This window comes from Myotis brandtii, unplaced genomic scaffold (genome assembly GCF_000412655.1).
Source record: "Myotis brandtii unplaced genomic scaffold, ASM41265v1 scaffold724, whole genome shotgun sequence".
NCBI lineage: Eukaryota > Metazoa > Chordata > Mammalia > Chiroptera > Vespertilionidae > Myotis > Myotis brandtii.
This window is the reverse complement of record NW_005370857.1, coordinates 89,035-105,878: the sequence shown is the minus strand read 5'-3', so window position 1 is coordinate 105,878 and position 16,844 is coordinate 89,035. Positions and strand designations below refer to the sequence as shown.

At 44.8% G+C, this 16,844-nt stretch overlaps 1 protein-coding gene across 1 annotated transcript in view; it reads right to left on the bottom strand.

Annotated features, from left to right (window-relative positions):
* The window catches only part of CREB3L2 (cAMP responsive element binding protein 3-like 2), a 119,798-nt gene that overhangs the window by 102,522 nt on the left and 432 nt on the right, over nucleotides 1–16,844 (bottom strand). Inside the window, exon 2 of the mRNA XM_005882500.2 lies at nucleotides 16,747–16,841. Coding sequence (XP_005882562.1) covers nucleotides 16,747–16,841 — 95 coding nt within the window. The remainder of the gene's footprint in view (nucleotides 1–16,746; nucleotides 16,842–16,844) is intronic.

Sequence of the window (16,844 nt, the reverse complement as noted above, 5' to 3'; positions counted from 1 at the left end):
AGGATATTTTTATTTTGGTTGGCAAATATCATAGAACAAACTTCATGGGAAGTCATCTGCATTTCATGAAAAACCAATGAAGGGCTAACCAGTCCCCCGAGGTGCCAGCTGTTTTGCAGTAATGTAGCTAATAGAGAGGGACCGGGTAACACATTCAAATTTGTTAGCCTCTATCACTAAGGAGGTCTCTTTCACAATCAGTCCTATTATCAGCAATGATTTTTTGTTGTTGTTTGAAATAAAATGCACAACTTCCAGAGAGGATGGAGATTTGGGCACAGGTTTCTAACAGTGCTCTCCCAAACCCCAATTGAAATTGCCAAAATAATCAGAAGGCATTATGGGAGGGGGTCCATTCTCATGCCAGAACTCCGTGGAATTTCCGCAGATAGAATGCTGGTTGGTCCAGATAAAAGGAAGGCAGAGAAGACCAACTTAGAACTCTGCTTCCCCAGAAAACAGACTCAGGGTAGTTGTCTCACTGAACTCTACTTACATCGACTACTCTGGAAAGTCAAAAGCTGAATGTAGTTCAGGGAATGGGTCAGAAGGAGAGGGTGTTGGGGTTAAGTGGCTTTTGCTTCAGCCTATCAATAGCACTCAAAGCTACTCTGCTGGGAAGGCCCAGAGCATGGGAGTGTCACAGCAGACAAGAGTGAGCCCTCCACGCTTCTCCTGGATGCTGTGTGTAGGGCCCCACTGGGGCTGGTCCAGGCCTCACTTACAGTTCCTTCCCCTCTCCCCTGTGTTAATGGAGTCCTATCACAGTCATCCCCAGAAACGCTATTTGTATTAGAACAACACTGTAAATGATCTCCATGTCCAGTCACACATGGGTATTTCAGGGAATGACAGGGTCAGGGAAAGGGCTGCCTCTTTTTGCCTTCCCTCTTGTGACTTGGTGACACCTGCCACCCACCCACCCCGTCAAAACCTACAGAGAATGTCAATTCTGCAGAAGCAGGTGCCTGAAACATGGAAGTGTGAATCCGGTCATGCAAATCAATACCGGGCCTTAAACCTAAAAAGATTCAGGGAGGAACTAAGGGAACTTTTGGGGTATCTTCCCTCCTAGATGTCTGGTCACAATTAGAGTGGTCAAAAGGTACAAACTTCCAGTGATGAGATAAATCAGTCCTGGGGATGAAATGTATAACATGATGACTATGGTTAACAACACTGTGTTGCATATTTGGAAGCTTCTAAGACAGTAGATCTTAAAAATTCTCATCATAAGGAAAAAATTATAACTATGTGAGGTGGTGTATATTAATTAAACTTAGTGTGGTGCTCATTTTACAATATATATATATATATATAGAATCATTCTGTTGTCCATTTGTGTTATATGTCAATTATATCTCAATAAAACAGGAGAAAATAAATAAATAAATAAATAAATACAAACAATTAGGTCACATTGAAGAGGTTTTATTCTAACACTAATTTTTTTCTTGAAGTTTAGAATCCAGCAAGGATTTTCTTCATATGCTTCCCTGAAATTACTGATGTAGGAAAACGAAGGGCAGTGACCTAATATCTCCTAGGTAGTGACCATAGACAAGGCATGGAGACACTCTATTTACATCATGTCACTCGTCCTCTATCACAGCCTTATAAAATAGTCTCAGAAAGGTACCCAGAGTAGGGAGTGCCCGAACCATATTGTAAACCCAGAATCCATTCATCCATTAAATTTTAAAAATATATATATATACATTTTTTATTGATTTCAGAGAAGGGAGAAGGAGAGAGAGGTAGAAATATCAATGATGAGAATCATTGATCAGCTGCCTCCTGCAGGCCCCACACTGGAGATCGAGCCCGTAACCCAGGCATGTGCCTTGATCACGGAATCGAACTGTGACCTCCTGGTTCATAGGTAGGTGCTCAACCACTGAGCCACACAGGCTGGGCCATACATCAAATATTTTATTGGATACTTATGATGTGCGTGGCACTTTTCTGGTAGCTTTCCGAATGTGCCTATGGAGTTCTCCCTGTGGAAGCTGGAGCTGACAGGCCCCTGAACTGTGATCAGCCTCATCTGTTACTTCAATGCACTAGGCAGACACCATTATTTGCTAAGACTGCCATGCTGACAGAGCTGGGAAAGCACTGAACAAATAATCTGCCAGTAGTAATAAGGCCTATGAAGTTTGTGCTGATGCCAAAATGCCTGCCTTTCCTACTGAAACGTAGGGTTTGGGGGTGCAGACTTCTTCTCGTGGGTCCTTATCCAATGAAGATGAAGAATAAATTTGTGGACTAACAGATTTCTTTAATAAAAATGTAGACGTTTATTGGAAGCATATACAAACTCCATCTGGGCAGGGGTGTCCCCAAAGAGGACCCCTGGAAAGGGGCCTCCAAATAGGAAAAACCTGTTCTTTCCGTGGACCTTCTTTATTTCTAAGATTCCCTAAAGCTGCCTATTTTGTCTCTAAAATTCCTTTTCACTACCAGCCCCTCCCCCAGTGAGTGAGCCATCAGCAGACCACAGGACATTCAGATTCCCACACCAGAAACAGGAAGGGTCGGAATCAGAAAGCTAAACACTCATCATGCTCAATCCACTCAACCAACCCACCTCTCAGCTGGGCCGGGCTTAATTTCAGTTTCCTCCTATAAGTCTGCATTTAAATCAAAAGCAAACACTGGTCTCAACCCACCTCAAGTTTCTATTGTGTAAACACTGAAAGACCAAATGGTTTACTGCTTTTTTTCTGCCTCTCTTTCCCATCACACATGAAAATGCAGATTCTCGGGGTCACTGGGTGCCTCAGGTTAGGACACCATGTCCTGGAGCCCAAGCCCTGTGGGTTTGCCTCCCTCTGGGTATGGTTGTGGTTTCTCAGGGGGACCCCCTCAGCCCCGAAGTAGCTCCAGGCTTTCCAGCTGCTCCCAAATGTAGGTCAGGGCTGCAGGAGAGCCCTGGAAAGAAAACTTGCAAATCCAGAGCAGAACCAGAAAAACAACTCCTGGCAGTGCCTCAGAAATGAAAACCAGTTCAGGCTAGGAAGTTAAAAGTCCTAGCTACAGAGATGGGCTTCGGGTTCTTTGGTTGCAAAAAATATAGCGTTTCCCTCACTTGATCCATTCCTTTCCAAGGACAGTGCCCAGTGCCTAAGCCATTTGTAAATGGAAAGTAAGGGAGAGGGGTAGTTACACCAAATTTCAACATTTTAATGGTATTCTACTAAAATCTATAGGTTTGCTCCTAAATTGTTTTAAATAAGTTTTTATTAAAACAAGACAAAAAAAATCCTACACACACACACACACACACACACACACACACACACGTTTAAGACTCTTGTGGGCCAATTTGTCTTCTTGGACTACAAAAGGAAGCTTGTCTGTGACTAATTTTTAAAAGCAAAGTTAAAAGCAAAAGCTGCCACAGGTAACCCCAGTTGATGAATCCACAACCCAAAAGTTTATAACAGTGGTATGTTTGCGAGTGGAGGAGGTTGTGCATGGCGGGGAGAGAATAAGGAGTGCATGGGAACACTTTCTATCCATTCTGCTCTAACCTAACACTGTGAACCTAACACTGTTCTAAAAAATTAAGTCTATTTCTTTATAGCTTGTAACATAGGTGCTTTAACCTCCCAAGACATTTTATTACTGAAACTAGAGGCCCAGTGCACGAAATTGGTGCACGGGTGCAGTCCCTAGGCCTGGTCAGCAATCGAAGCGCTAGCATCTGGCGTGGAAGGGCAGGTCCCAGTTGACCTCTGGGCCGCAGGCAGCACCTGGGACCCCAGGCCCCCACGTGCCCCCCTCTGCGTGAGTCACAGCACCTGAGTCCCCACACGGAGATGCAGTGAGCATGGACAGACACCACGGGCCGGGGTGCAGCATGGGCCTCTGGCCGCCCAGTGGCACCGCATGGAAGCCAGGTGGGCAGTGCGCTCTCTCCCAGCCGCCCTTGCAGACCAGCTCCTGCACAAACCACTGGGAGTCTGACAGCCCATGTGGTCCCTGCAGCTGCAGCCCGGCTCACCCAAAAGAGGCCGCGCGGGTGCGGGGCGGGCTCCTTGTGGACGCCTGGTACCTGAGTGCAGGGGCTTCCCCAGCACATGAGCCCTGGCATCCCGGGAGAGTGTAGCAGGGGGGGTTAGAGCAAGCTCGGGGGGACACCCCGCATTCTCACCACACTTCTGTCCCCATCACCCCCACCCCCAGGTAGCCGGGGAGTCACAGTGTGTCGCCGACACCCGCCATGTTCTGGGCCACCCCCTGGTGGTCAGCACACATCATAGCGAGCTGTCGAACTCCCTGTGGAACGACCACCCTAGGGGACAATTTGCATATTAGGCTTTTATTATATAGGATAATGTAATAGGAACTAACCTGATTTCCAGGCAGCTAAGAGATCACAAAACCAACATGACAGCTGAACTGCAGGGTGAAGCTGCCTCCTCCCTGGGCAGGCGGGAAGCAGCATTCTCCTTACGCTCCAGCTCCCTTTCCTAGGCCCTCACTTCAGCCCTGGCTGCAGAGCTCCTCCTCCTATGCCTGCCCCTGACCTCCCAGGGCCAGAGCAAACTGGAGATAAAAGCAACATCCCAGAGACAGGGCAGCAGAGAGCAAAGGTGGAAGCCAGCCCCAGCACGCAGGGGGCATGGGGAGGGCTGCAGGCGGCTTGACCAGAGGCCCCTTTGTAAGTCCTGCTGGTAGCTACACATTTTCTTTGAAGCTGCACTATTTATTTGAATGCTCCTTCCATTGGAATGTCCTCAGACTCATATTCTTATTACACAACCATTTGTCCTTTCCTGCCCCCATTAGTATGTCCTACAAAAACAGAGCCAATGAGTTTTTCCTGTTTTTCTGTCATTTGAATATTGCTGATGGCTCTGTGATCAAACTCATCTTTGGCAGCCAGTGGATCCACCTGATACTATCTCAGTGGGAGAATCAGAAGAAACAGAGGAAAAGGTTCGAACCTTACAGTCATTTATAAATCCGACCACTCTTTCACAGGTTTGAGTCCAGAGACCACTCTTTTGCATGCCCCCGAGCCTGTGAACCATAAATGACACCCACAAGGCACAAAGTTCTCCTCACCGATGACAAGGACATCAGAGATAGATGGACTCGGCCTGGAGAGAAGAATGAAGGAAGGACCCCCATAAAACTGCACGGTACCAGTGACGGCTTCCAAGGGCAATTTGGAGGACTGCTTTTAATCTTGCACAAGAGAAAAATAAAGGAAAGAGGCAGTGTTGCACTTTATCCACCAGGCATGTTCCTCAGTCCCTGCCTTTCTGCAGCTTCTAATCTCGCCTGGAAGCAAGGTCTCCACTGCCTAGGCACAATGTCACACAGCATGCCCGCGGGTACAGAGCACAGGGAGGCCTCTGTGGCCAAGACGCAGGCACTGGCCTACGCGACCTCGCACACTGGGCTTGGAGTGCTTAGAGGGCAGCTGGAGAGCACACTCAGCCCTGATCTTGACCACCTTGCAACAACTCTTCCTGCTCTGGGGCCTGTGATGGGACTGGCTTGGACTTTCTCCACACTTCCCTGCCTTTTCTTTCTGAGTTCCATCTGCAGATTCCAATTCCCCAGCTAACCCCTCCAGTGTCCCCCAGGGCTCCATCCTCAGCCTTTCTGTCACACTCCTCACTCTCAGCCTGAGCTCCCAGGACCATCTTATCTATATATATAAAAGCCTAAGTGACCATCGCATCTGAATGGACAACCGAACAGGCTGCATGGAGCAATCAGGCCCAGGGAGGGGGGGGGCAGTTTGGGGCAACCAGGCTGGCAGGGCGAGGGCAGTGAGGAGCGACCAGGCCAGCAGAGGCGGGCAGTGAGGAATGACCAGGCTGGTGGGGAGGAGGGGGGCTGTTGAGGGAGACCAGGCTGGCAGGGGGGGCAGTAAGGGGTGACCAGGCCAGCGGGGTGGGCAGTTAGGGGTGACCAGGCAGGCAGGCAGGTAAGCAGTTAAGAGCCAGTGGTCTCGGATTGTGAGAGAGATGTCTGACTGCCGGTTTAGGCCCAATCCCGGCAGTCGAACATCCCCCAAGGGGTCCCGCATTGGAAAGGGTGCAGGCTGGGCTGAGGGGACCGCCCACCTCCTCGCGCACAGATTTTGTGCTCTGGGCCTCTATCTAGTATGAGATATTAGCTTCGCAACACCCAAATCTACATCTCCGGTTCAGATCTTTCTCCAGAACTCCAGACCCAAATTTCCAAATGCCTTTTAGGTACCAGAATGTTCAATGAGCACATCAGAATCCCCATGTCCAAAACTGAACTCATTATCTTCCCCATCAAACCCATTCCTCCTCTAAATATTCCCCCTCTAGGTCTATGGCAGCACCATCAGCTCAGTTACCAAGTCAGAAAACAGGAAGTCACCCATGTCTCTGGATCATCCCCTGGGGTCACTAAGGCTCCTGTGCTCCTCCCTGTTCAGGCCTTCTTGGTATCTACTTCACATATGAAACAACCAGCAGATAATCTTGCTGCCATTAATTCTGCCCTCCAATCCATCCTTCATAACCACTAGGGTTTCCTTTCTAAAACATATTTCTTCTCCCAGCCCTCTCTCCTTAAAAACCTTCCACCCTACTCCTCACAAAAGAGTGTCCAAATGGTTAACAAAGCATGCAAACTTTTTATGATCTTGTCCTATCTCCCAAAACTCCCCACAGAGCACACTACTCTCTACCTGCATAAAACTACTTGGATTTTTCCAGACTCAACCAAGATGTTTTACACATTCCTACTCAGTACCTGCTGTTCCCACTTCCTAGAGAACTCCTATTTAAACTTCAGGACACACTGCAAATATCACCTTTTTTGTGAAGTATTCCCCAATTCTCCATCTCCTTCAGAATTGTTATTCCATTCTCTGTGCTCCAGAAATACTCTGAATACCGCCCTAATGCAAAATGTATACCAGGTATTTAATGATTATCATTTAATGGCTTGTTTACATATCTTCCTTCCCACTCCACTGGGAGAGCAACAAGGTCAAGAATGTATATCTGCCTGCCTTGACCATGTATAGGCTTGAAAAAGCAGTTCATTAAGTTTGTCAAATTGGAGGAAAGACCAGCCGTGGGAGATGCTTCCCCAGGATGCACAGACAGGAAGCGAGAATGACGGCGTTAAAGGCTGAAGCATTAAAACACTGTGATTGGTAAACATGGATTTAAATTTCTGTTTAATACAATTGGCCAGTGAGAAGCCTTTACCACAAAGCCTTATTTCCTCTACGCTTTCTAAAAACATCGCCCTATCAGTTTGAATCCTGCAGGCTCTTTCTCAGCCAAAAGGAATTTCCCTTTAAACAAAAACTATTCAGACATTTCCAAGATATGAAATGTTCAAAACCAGGATTTTCCACTCAGACAACTAGGAAACTGTTTGTGGACTTCCCCTCCCCCCTCCCCCCCAGACTCCTCTTATTTACCAAGAAGTCTGAGGAGGGATTTTTTTTTCCTGATGTTAAAAATATGTTTCCTACCTCTGTGCCTCTCTGTTTTTCCATTCTTTATTTTGTCTGGGTTTTACTGAGGCAAGGTTTTAAGTCAGAAAACAGAAGCTGCAAAATGCAAAACTACAGCTGCCAATTAGTTGTCCAATGAACTAGGGCCTAGTTACTAGGCAATCAACAGAATCCTGTTGTCTTAAATCACCCTCTTTTTTTTTTTTTTTTTAAGATGAGAGACTTTCCAGGAGAGGAGCATGACAACTCAACCAGGAACTGGGAGTGAGAGGAACCTTTGGGACTGTGTAATACAAATGCTGCATTTTACAGATCAGGGACATGAAGTAACTTGTACTATAATGAGCTCACACATCAAAATGCTTTATTCTCCAAAGAAAAACTCTCTTCCAAGAGCCACTAACAAGAAGCATGCATAGAAACTTGGGTAGCTCAGAGGAACCCATCTCAATTCTTAAAAAAAAAAAAATTGAAAGTAATGTCAGCAAAGTTTGGATTAATACATTACTCCAGAATAGAGCAATTCAAATGCATGCAATTCAGAGTGAGGCAATGGTAACTGAGCTCTCCAGCAGTTAACGCGCCAGAGGAATATATGGTACATGATCTAAGAAGTTATGTCTGACTTTTGCATTGACCTTCATAGTCCTGGAAAAAAATGAGACATACCACTGGGGCACAGCACAATGGGTTTCCCCTGCCGAAGAATAAGCACAAGGCCAGACAAAACACAGTCTGCATCTGATGGGTGACACTGACTCTAGAAACAGCTGTGTCCCAGTAATGACCCGTGAGCTTCTCACAGGTTCACACTGCAGGAAAGCTGAGTCATTAAACATTCCCTGAGATAAACGGGGTGCAGTGATAAGGAGGATCAAAGTGTACCACAGCCCTTCTTAGTCTGAGTAACGCATCATGAAGTTTCAAGGGTTACCCAACCAGAGCTTTTCTGCAGCTAATGAGGGCTCAGAAGAATCTTGGGTCATACAATCTTGGATCCAAAGATCTCCCACTGTCCATCAATTGAAAATAATAGATATAAAGATCTGAGAACCATCTGTATTAAAGTTGATAGAGGAGCCCAGGGGACTGTACAGAGATTACAGAAGGCCAAGTACCAGGTACTCACATTAATCAATAAAATATATTTAAAAAAAAAAAAAAGATCTGAGAACCACCTGTATTAAAGTTGATAGAGAAGCCCAGGGGACTGTACAGAGATTACAGAAGGCCAAGTACCAAGTGCTCACATTTTAACAGGTGGTAAGGAAGCCAGTGAAGGAGGAAAAATTAAACCCACCGGATTGTCATGGAAGCCAAAGAATGAGTTACAAGGTGACCTGGTGGTCAACATCGCCAAATATCTCCATGAGGCCTAGCAGGCAAGGACAGAGAAAAGACTGGATTTAGCAGTTAGGGAGAAGTTGGAGCACCTCTGGCAGCAGTAGAAACCAGAAAACAGGATGCAGGAGTTAAGTAGAAAGTAAGGAAATGAAGGCTGTAGCTATTGACCACTTGTTTGAGGAAAGCTAGCAGTAAACAAGAGGGAAAAAATGAGCAAGAAGGAGTAATGGCATCTGGCAAACATGTGTTCAAGGCAGAGACCTGTGTTTATAGCAGAAGGTAGAAGATGGGGCGGAGAGGAAATGAAGATATATGAGAGAGAATAATCATAGGTCCCTGTGCTTTCTGAATGATGACAGAGTCCTGAGGTCCCAGAGAGAAGACACTTGACTTCGGGGAGAGGGTAGAAAAGGGTGTCTACTATGGGCCAGACAGTGGTGAGGCAATATGCCCAAGGTCATTAGAGGACTTGTTCTCTCAACTAAACAAGGGAAGATTCTGACATGGAATTACCCAAGTCACTAAAATTTCAGATTTGCAGAAGCAGTTACAAGAATGCAGTTTAAAAACTATATTAATAACAAAGGCCACCGAGCTTATCCATTCTCCAAGACTGCCTCACTCGACTTAAAGTGCATCGAGCAGTTATGATGTATCTCTGAGCATCCTGTGCTTGGTTAAGCGTTGTGGGAACACAGAAAAGACAAGGTCATGTCTCCTGTCCTAGAAGAGCTTGTGTTTCAGCTGAGCAAACCTCTTTATTGCTCTGAGCTTCAGATTTTCCATAGATAAAACAGTTCATCACCTCCTATGTACCTCATGGATAACCTAGACAATTCCATTGAGGGAAAACTTGAGGTCACTTGGAATTTCACTTGAAAGAGCCTGTGAGCATGTGGTGAGTGGGGAGATGGAGCAATTGGTTCAAGGTTGACACAACCATGGTGGGTCTCATCATTTCTTTTCAATTGTAATTCTACAGAGGCAGGGAATGTGGACACTACTCCATCATTCATAAAATCATTCACACATACCCTTTCGCCTACCAACTGCCCAGGAAGGCCTCGGGCCTTCTTCCCAAGACAATCAGCAGACAGCTCAGAGCCATCCTGCAAATAGGCACACCCTTATCAATATTTGAATAGCCATAAGCAACTGGAAAAACAGCTTCTTTGAAAAATGACATTCAGCTTCCCACCTGCTGATGTGAGCTTGTGTAAACCTGGAACAGTACAAGTCACTCTTGTCTTGCATGGTGAGCACGTTGACAGGCTCGGCTAGTTGCCTCCAGCCCTGATATTTAACTGGCACAGAGAGTTCAGATAATATTGTTAATTCTAGATTTCCTAGTGAGTGAATTGGGACTCAGCAGTACTCCCTCCATGATAACCTTTGCATGCATTTCAGAGACTATTGCCATCTCTATAGTCTTCCTTCATTGGATACCATTAGTACAGCTAAATAATGTTCTTTTTTTAAAAAAATATATTTTATTGATTTTTTACAGAGAGGAAGGGAGAGGGATAGAGAGTTAGAAACATAGACGAGAGAGAAACATCGATCAGCTGCCTCCTGCACACTCCCCACTGGGGATGTGCCCACAACCAAGGTACATGCCCTTGACCAGAATCGAACCCGGGACCCTTCAGTCTGCAGGCCGACGCTCTATCCACTGAGCCAAACCGGTCAGGCTAAATAATGTTCTTAAAGCTTTGCAAGTGGCACAGTATTTGCTCCTAAGGCTAACTGTGGATTTTAAAATATTTTCTATTTGCTAGTCCATCTTTATGATAAAAAAGCCATTGGTTAAACAAAAACTATCTTTTAGTTTAATAAAAAAAAACTGCCAACTCAGACTTATTTTACTAACAGTCATTATAAATGGTCACAGTAATTGAGCCTCCAATATCTCCTCCATCCCCATGTGACTAAGCCAATCATGTAAATTCCTTTCCAGTCATTGATGAAGGAATGGTCATATGATCCAATCCTTGACAATAAAGCTCAAAGAGAAATCAGTTGGTGGGCTTCTGAAAAAAGTTTCTTCCATCATAAGAAAGAACACAAGGAAGATACAACCTCTTTTCCTCTGGATATTGTCATTTTGAATTGAACACATGTAACTCACATGGATATGAGATGCCTTCAGGTTGCCCCCAAAATGGCATTTGCATATAGATGGATGGAATCTGGTCCATGATGACACTAAGGAGTTGCTGAATGGGCCAAACAAGTAGATATACTTCTAGGCCTCTTGCAATATGACATGATAATTTACTTATTATATAAGCAATCTCAATCAGTTTTCAGTTACTTGCAGCTACAAGCATTGTAATTTAATTCAATTATTATTCAACATGCAATGTCTTTTTTCTCTTGCAAGAACAACTTCATATCAGAGCTGCATAGAATATTATCACTCAGGATATTTCAAGAAAGAAGGCAAGTACCATACTCTCATCTTTCAGGACTGTGCCCAAGTCCACCTTTCCCCAACTCATGTTAACAGCATAAGAACAATTTCAGAGACAATAATATAATAGGTCAAAGGTTTCTCACCAAGCCAATAAAAATCCTTTAGAACATCGATAAATAAGCAACACATGTGCAAGGCTACTTTATGGATAACAGCCACACGTATGGAACAAGAGAGGGGTAGTGAGGGTTCATCACCAACACCCCAAATATTTCTCCCGTTACCTGACTAGTGCCTTAAACTCTCCATTTAGAGATTCAACTTTTCGATTTGAAGTAATTATTGTTAAATAGTGTAAGCTTATCAAATCTTTCCTGAGAGCAAAATTAAGAGGAAATGTTGGAAAGAGAACATTATTATAGTGAGCACTTGGGGTCCAAGAAACAAAGGAAACACAAAAGAGATGAAGGTGAAAAAAGGTGAAAGGAGGGCCTTAAAGATAAATTATACTATAGAGTTTTGTCTCCTTCTGGAAATCATTACCTCTACTCAGTTTGTGGAGGTCAGGTGACCAGAAGTGATGATATTCTCAAGCCACAAGGACCCAGGTTTCCCCCATAACCTAGCCAGGGGCTAACAACAGGAGACAAACAACGAACGACAAGTTTCAGTGTCCCACTGGAGCCCTATCCGTCTCCGGACCAGCAGAGAGGAAGGGGAAACCATCAGCCTTGAGGTGAGCCACCTCCATCCTGGCAATCAGTGACAGATGTGGAAACCAGATGACCTTCACATCCGGACACCAGGGAGGCTGACCATCCCCCTTAACTCCCCACCTAGCACTGTCTGGAATCAGTCATTTCCCTTTAAGATGCAATTGGACGCAACATTTAAGTAGTATAACAACCAAATCATTTTACAAAGAACTGGATTTATAGGAATTTTGCACTTAAAACAAGCAGAACTTGTCATTGTCTTTAGAAAGACTTGGTAGTTCCTGTTGTATACTTTAAAAAATAAAATAAAATAATTGACAAAAATTCCTGTTTCCAGATCATTAAAATTGGATATAAGAAAGTTATCAAGATCAGGAAGTTTATCATACAAACCCACTGTTAATCCTCCACCTGCCCACCAAGCACTCCTGCTTCTCTATTCTTCACCCAAGGCCTCCCTCAGCTGGAGTGGTGTTGAGTATTAACACCACACCAGATCTCCCTCTGCCTTCAAGGAAATTCAGGCTAAAATAACCTCTAGTCCGGTTTTATGTAGTGCCTTTAAATTATCATTTGTCATTTTCTAAATACATTCAGGGGTTAAAAATCTGAACAGTACAAAGGGATATAGTGTAAATAACTCCTTCTCCCTCCCGCCCTCTCTTGACCTCTGGTCCCCCAAGTCACGTTCATAAAAGTACTATATTTCATCATCTGTATAGGAACTATTTTTTAAGCTTCAAGAGGAAGGCCAAATCCCTAGTAATTCAGGATTTAACAAGCAAGCCCATTTTCACTCTATTCGTGCTTCATTATTTTGTAGACTTTGGGCCTTTGTTCTTCCTGGACTAGGAGTCTTCTTCATGACTAAATGATTGAGAAAAGTACTGTTTCTGGTGGCTCACAGAAGGCCGGAGAGACCTTAAAATCCCAGCCTCAGGCAACTTAAACCTTCTATGTTTTTAAAATCAGATTGGTCACAGGTTTGCTACAACAGGGCATTAGCAATCATGCATGTGGTAACTAAATCCCCATTTAGAGCAAATAGAGTGATCACGCTAGGAAGGCTTGGTGACTGGCACCATCACCTCAGTTAAATATTAGCAGCATTTGGGCTCAGCATCTTCTCCCAGCCCCCGACACTGTTCTTCCTGTTTAACTCTGGACCCTGCATTCAGATGAAATGGTAAGCAAGAACTTGGGCTTTGAAGGCAGGCAGACTTGAATTGAAATTCTGGTTCTGTCAATAATTAGCTGTGGCACCTTTCCACCAAGTCACTTAAGCTCACTAAGCCTCAAGCTTTGAAGGCAGGCAGACTTGAATTGAAATTCTGGTTGTCAATAATTAGCTGTGGCACCTTTCACCAAGTCGCTTAAGCTCACTAAGCCTCAGTTTTCTTTATTGTAAAATGAAAATAACAAAAATGACTCTTTCATTGGGTCATGAAGAGGGTTCAATGGTATAATGTTTGAAAAGCATTGCATACAATGCCTTTCAGTAGAACCAGCTTCATTATCCGTAGGACCCAATGCAAAATGGAAAGTTATTCAGAAACCGTTAAGGATTGCAAGATAGTGACAGCAGAGCATAAACCAAATGCAGGGGCCTGTGGGGCTGCACAGGCGGCAGGCTCACGAAGCCAGCCCTCCCTTTCAGGTAATAAATACTCAATAGATGGTAGCCATTATCATATCTTGCCACTTCCCTAATTTATATCCGTGTCTTACCCTCCCTGCAGGCTCTCCTATCCCTATATAATGCCCAATCCACTCAACTTGAAGAGTTTTACTGGGTCATTCCAAACATAGGCACTGTGCCTCATAAGTAGCCTGCACTTAACAGGGAAAATAATTGACCAAAATGGGGGGAATCTAAAATAGAAAATGATGTTACCATAAGCGCATGCCAGATGCACTCCTACCTCAGGGCCTTTGCTCTGCTTTTCATCCTACTAAAATACCTTTCTCCCCCTTCAAGCCTCCATTCAGATCCCCTTGTATCAAAAAAAAAAAAAAGAAAGAAAGAAAGAAAAAGGATTGCAAGATAGTGACAGCAGAGCATAAACCAAATGCAGGGGCCTGTGGGGCTGCACAGGCGGCAGGCTCACGAAGCCAGCCCTCCCTTTCAGGTAATAAATACTCAATAGATGGTAGCCATTATCATATCTTGCCACTTCCCTAATTTATATCCGTGTCTTACCCTCCCTGCAGGCTCTCCTATCCCTATATAATGCCCAATCCACTCAACTTGAAGAGTTTTACTGGGTCATTCCAAACATAGGCACTGTGCCTCATAAGTAGCCTGCACTTAACAGGGAAAATAATTGACCAAAATGGGGGGAATCTAAAATAGAAAATGATGTTACCATAAGCGCATGCCAGATGCACTCCCACCTCAGGGCCTTTGCTCTGCTTTTCATCCTACTGAAATAACTTTCTCCCCCTTCAAGCCTCCGTTCAGATCCCCTTGTATCTGAAGCTTATTCTGATTGCTCAATTCAATATCATATTTTACCCTTCCTCCATCTCCCACACCTTGTTCTACTTTTACTTTTTCCATAGCACGTATATTGTCTAATATGCTATTTCACTGACCTCCACTTGTTTATCTTCCCCTACACACGCACACACACACACACACACATTGGAATGTGAGCTTTTCAAGATCAGGAATTTTTTGCCTCCTTTTATTCACTGTTGTATCCAAAACTGTTTAGAACAGTGTTAGCATGCACAAGACATTCAATAACTGTTCATTAAAAAAACAAGTAAACCTTTGGATGAATGCATAATCAGGCCATCCTTTTTCTACCTGTAGGTCAGTCCATTCCACATTACAGACAAATGGCCGTAATAACCAGCTCTGCAACTGGATACCCAACAGAGTTCAAGAAACAGATGGGGAGTTATCTATTTTCAAATCTCTGCCAAAGTCCCCTTAGTTTAGAAGGAATATAATCCAGTCCTCTGTGCTAGTAAACCCAACACCTCTTTCAACACTAATTCATATACATGGTTTGCTGCCAACAACTTGAGGCAATCATGAGAGGCATTTTATATGAGTGAGCTCTCCAGAAGAGAGATGTGTCCTCAAGTGGTGAACATCAAGTCATTTAAAAAATAAAATCAGAAGAAAAATAATCACACATCACTGCTTCATAACAACGAATAGGAAAACTGAGCCCTTAATACCAAAAGGAATGTAAGGGCCTCTGTCCCTGAAATGGTGCATGAAGATGTTAGCGCCAGTCTAAGCTGCCAGGAGTGAATGTTACCGTCACAGGGAGCATCTCCAAACCTGGCCTGTGATCTCACACTTGCAAGCCACAGGGCCCAAGAAAGGAAATAGGGAGGCCTGTGCATAATTCATCCCACCGGCTCGAGGCAATCTCGAAGCTGTGACATTATAGCTGCTGGATGAGACATTTTTCAGTGTAAGAACAAAAGAGAAGAGCTGCCCTCCGCAAATGGTTAAAATGCAGCCCATGTCAGGAGAAACATCTGGAGCACCCAATCATCAGAAGATTTTTGAGGGCTAACGTGCTCGAAGTTCTGTACTGATAACAGGAAGCACATCTGGGCTCCCAATCCAAATGCGCCCACGCTGTCTCCTAGGGACAGGCTCGGCAGACCACACCACACATCTGGCTTGTGAGCGACCACTCCTTCTCAGCCCTGCACTCTGCATTTTTTAAACAAGTCATCCTCAGCCACCACTGATGCTTTGGTGGGAATCATAGGGAGTCCTCGTCCCTTTTCCCAAAATAATGTCAGGCAGAGGGAAAGGCCAAAGAGGTGGAGCCTGCAGGCCATTTTGCAAAAGTTGCAAATATCCTGGCGCTGACCCCATTAAAAGAATCATGAAGGGGAAATAACCAAGCCTCTCCTTTTCTCATTAGTGTTGTTTTCTCTCCCTTTCTCCCTCTCTTTCCCTCTTTTTACCTCTCCCCCCTCCATTACAAACTTCTGTGTTTGTAAAAAACAAAACAAAGATCTCACAAAAAGTCCCAGTGTTGGCTGCTAAAAACAAAATTTCATTTTTCAAATTTAATACCAAGAAATTGAGATTGAAAACTTTCAAAGAAATGTCTTTGTTCTGTGACAGCTTACTCCCCAAAGGGGTCTCTGAGGCAGGAACTGGTGTGCTGTCCCAGCTTCTCCAAAGCCCTTCTGAAATATGCCACTGCCTCAGACTTTCCACACTCCTCCGCCGATCCTTCCTCTGAAGAGGGAGGAAGCAGAGTTCTTGGCTGTCCCGTGAAAGGAGCCAAATAAAGCAATCTTCCTCCAATGCCAGGCCCCTTTCCAACACACACACACACACACACACACACGTGCACTTGTTGAAATATTAATCAGTAAAGGAAAAGAGAGAATATGACACTCAAGGAAAGAAAACACTACTTTATTTTGTCTAGATTGTAAAAGCCTTCCCACAAAAATCTAACTGAAACAGAGGCGCATTATCCTCAAAACGCCTTACCCTTCTCCCGCTTTACAATACTGATGATAATAGGAAATGATCCTGCAGATGCGAAAAGGCCCAGCGGAGTGGTACAAATTGCTAAGGCAACAGGGTCATCACTACTATTGAAAGTTTAAAAGGGCCGGCTGCCCACCTTTATCTGTTCAGATTAAAAAACAAAACAAAAAAAAACAACCACGCCTCTCCCCAGATCTCTCCGTTCTGGGCAAGCCTCTTCCCAAATATGTCCATCCCAGCGCCCTGTCCCCAGCTGTTCCTCCGATGCCAACCCTCCCCCTCCTCGGCCGCCCGCCCGGCCCCGCCGCGTCCTCACCGTGGGGTACGTGAGAGCCTCAGGGTCCCCCGGCTCTGACAGCTCGCTCAGCTTGCGGTCCCACTGCAGGGCGCTCTGCTCCCCGCTCCCAGCACCTC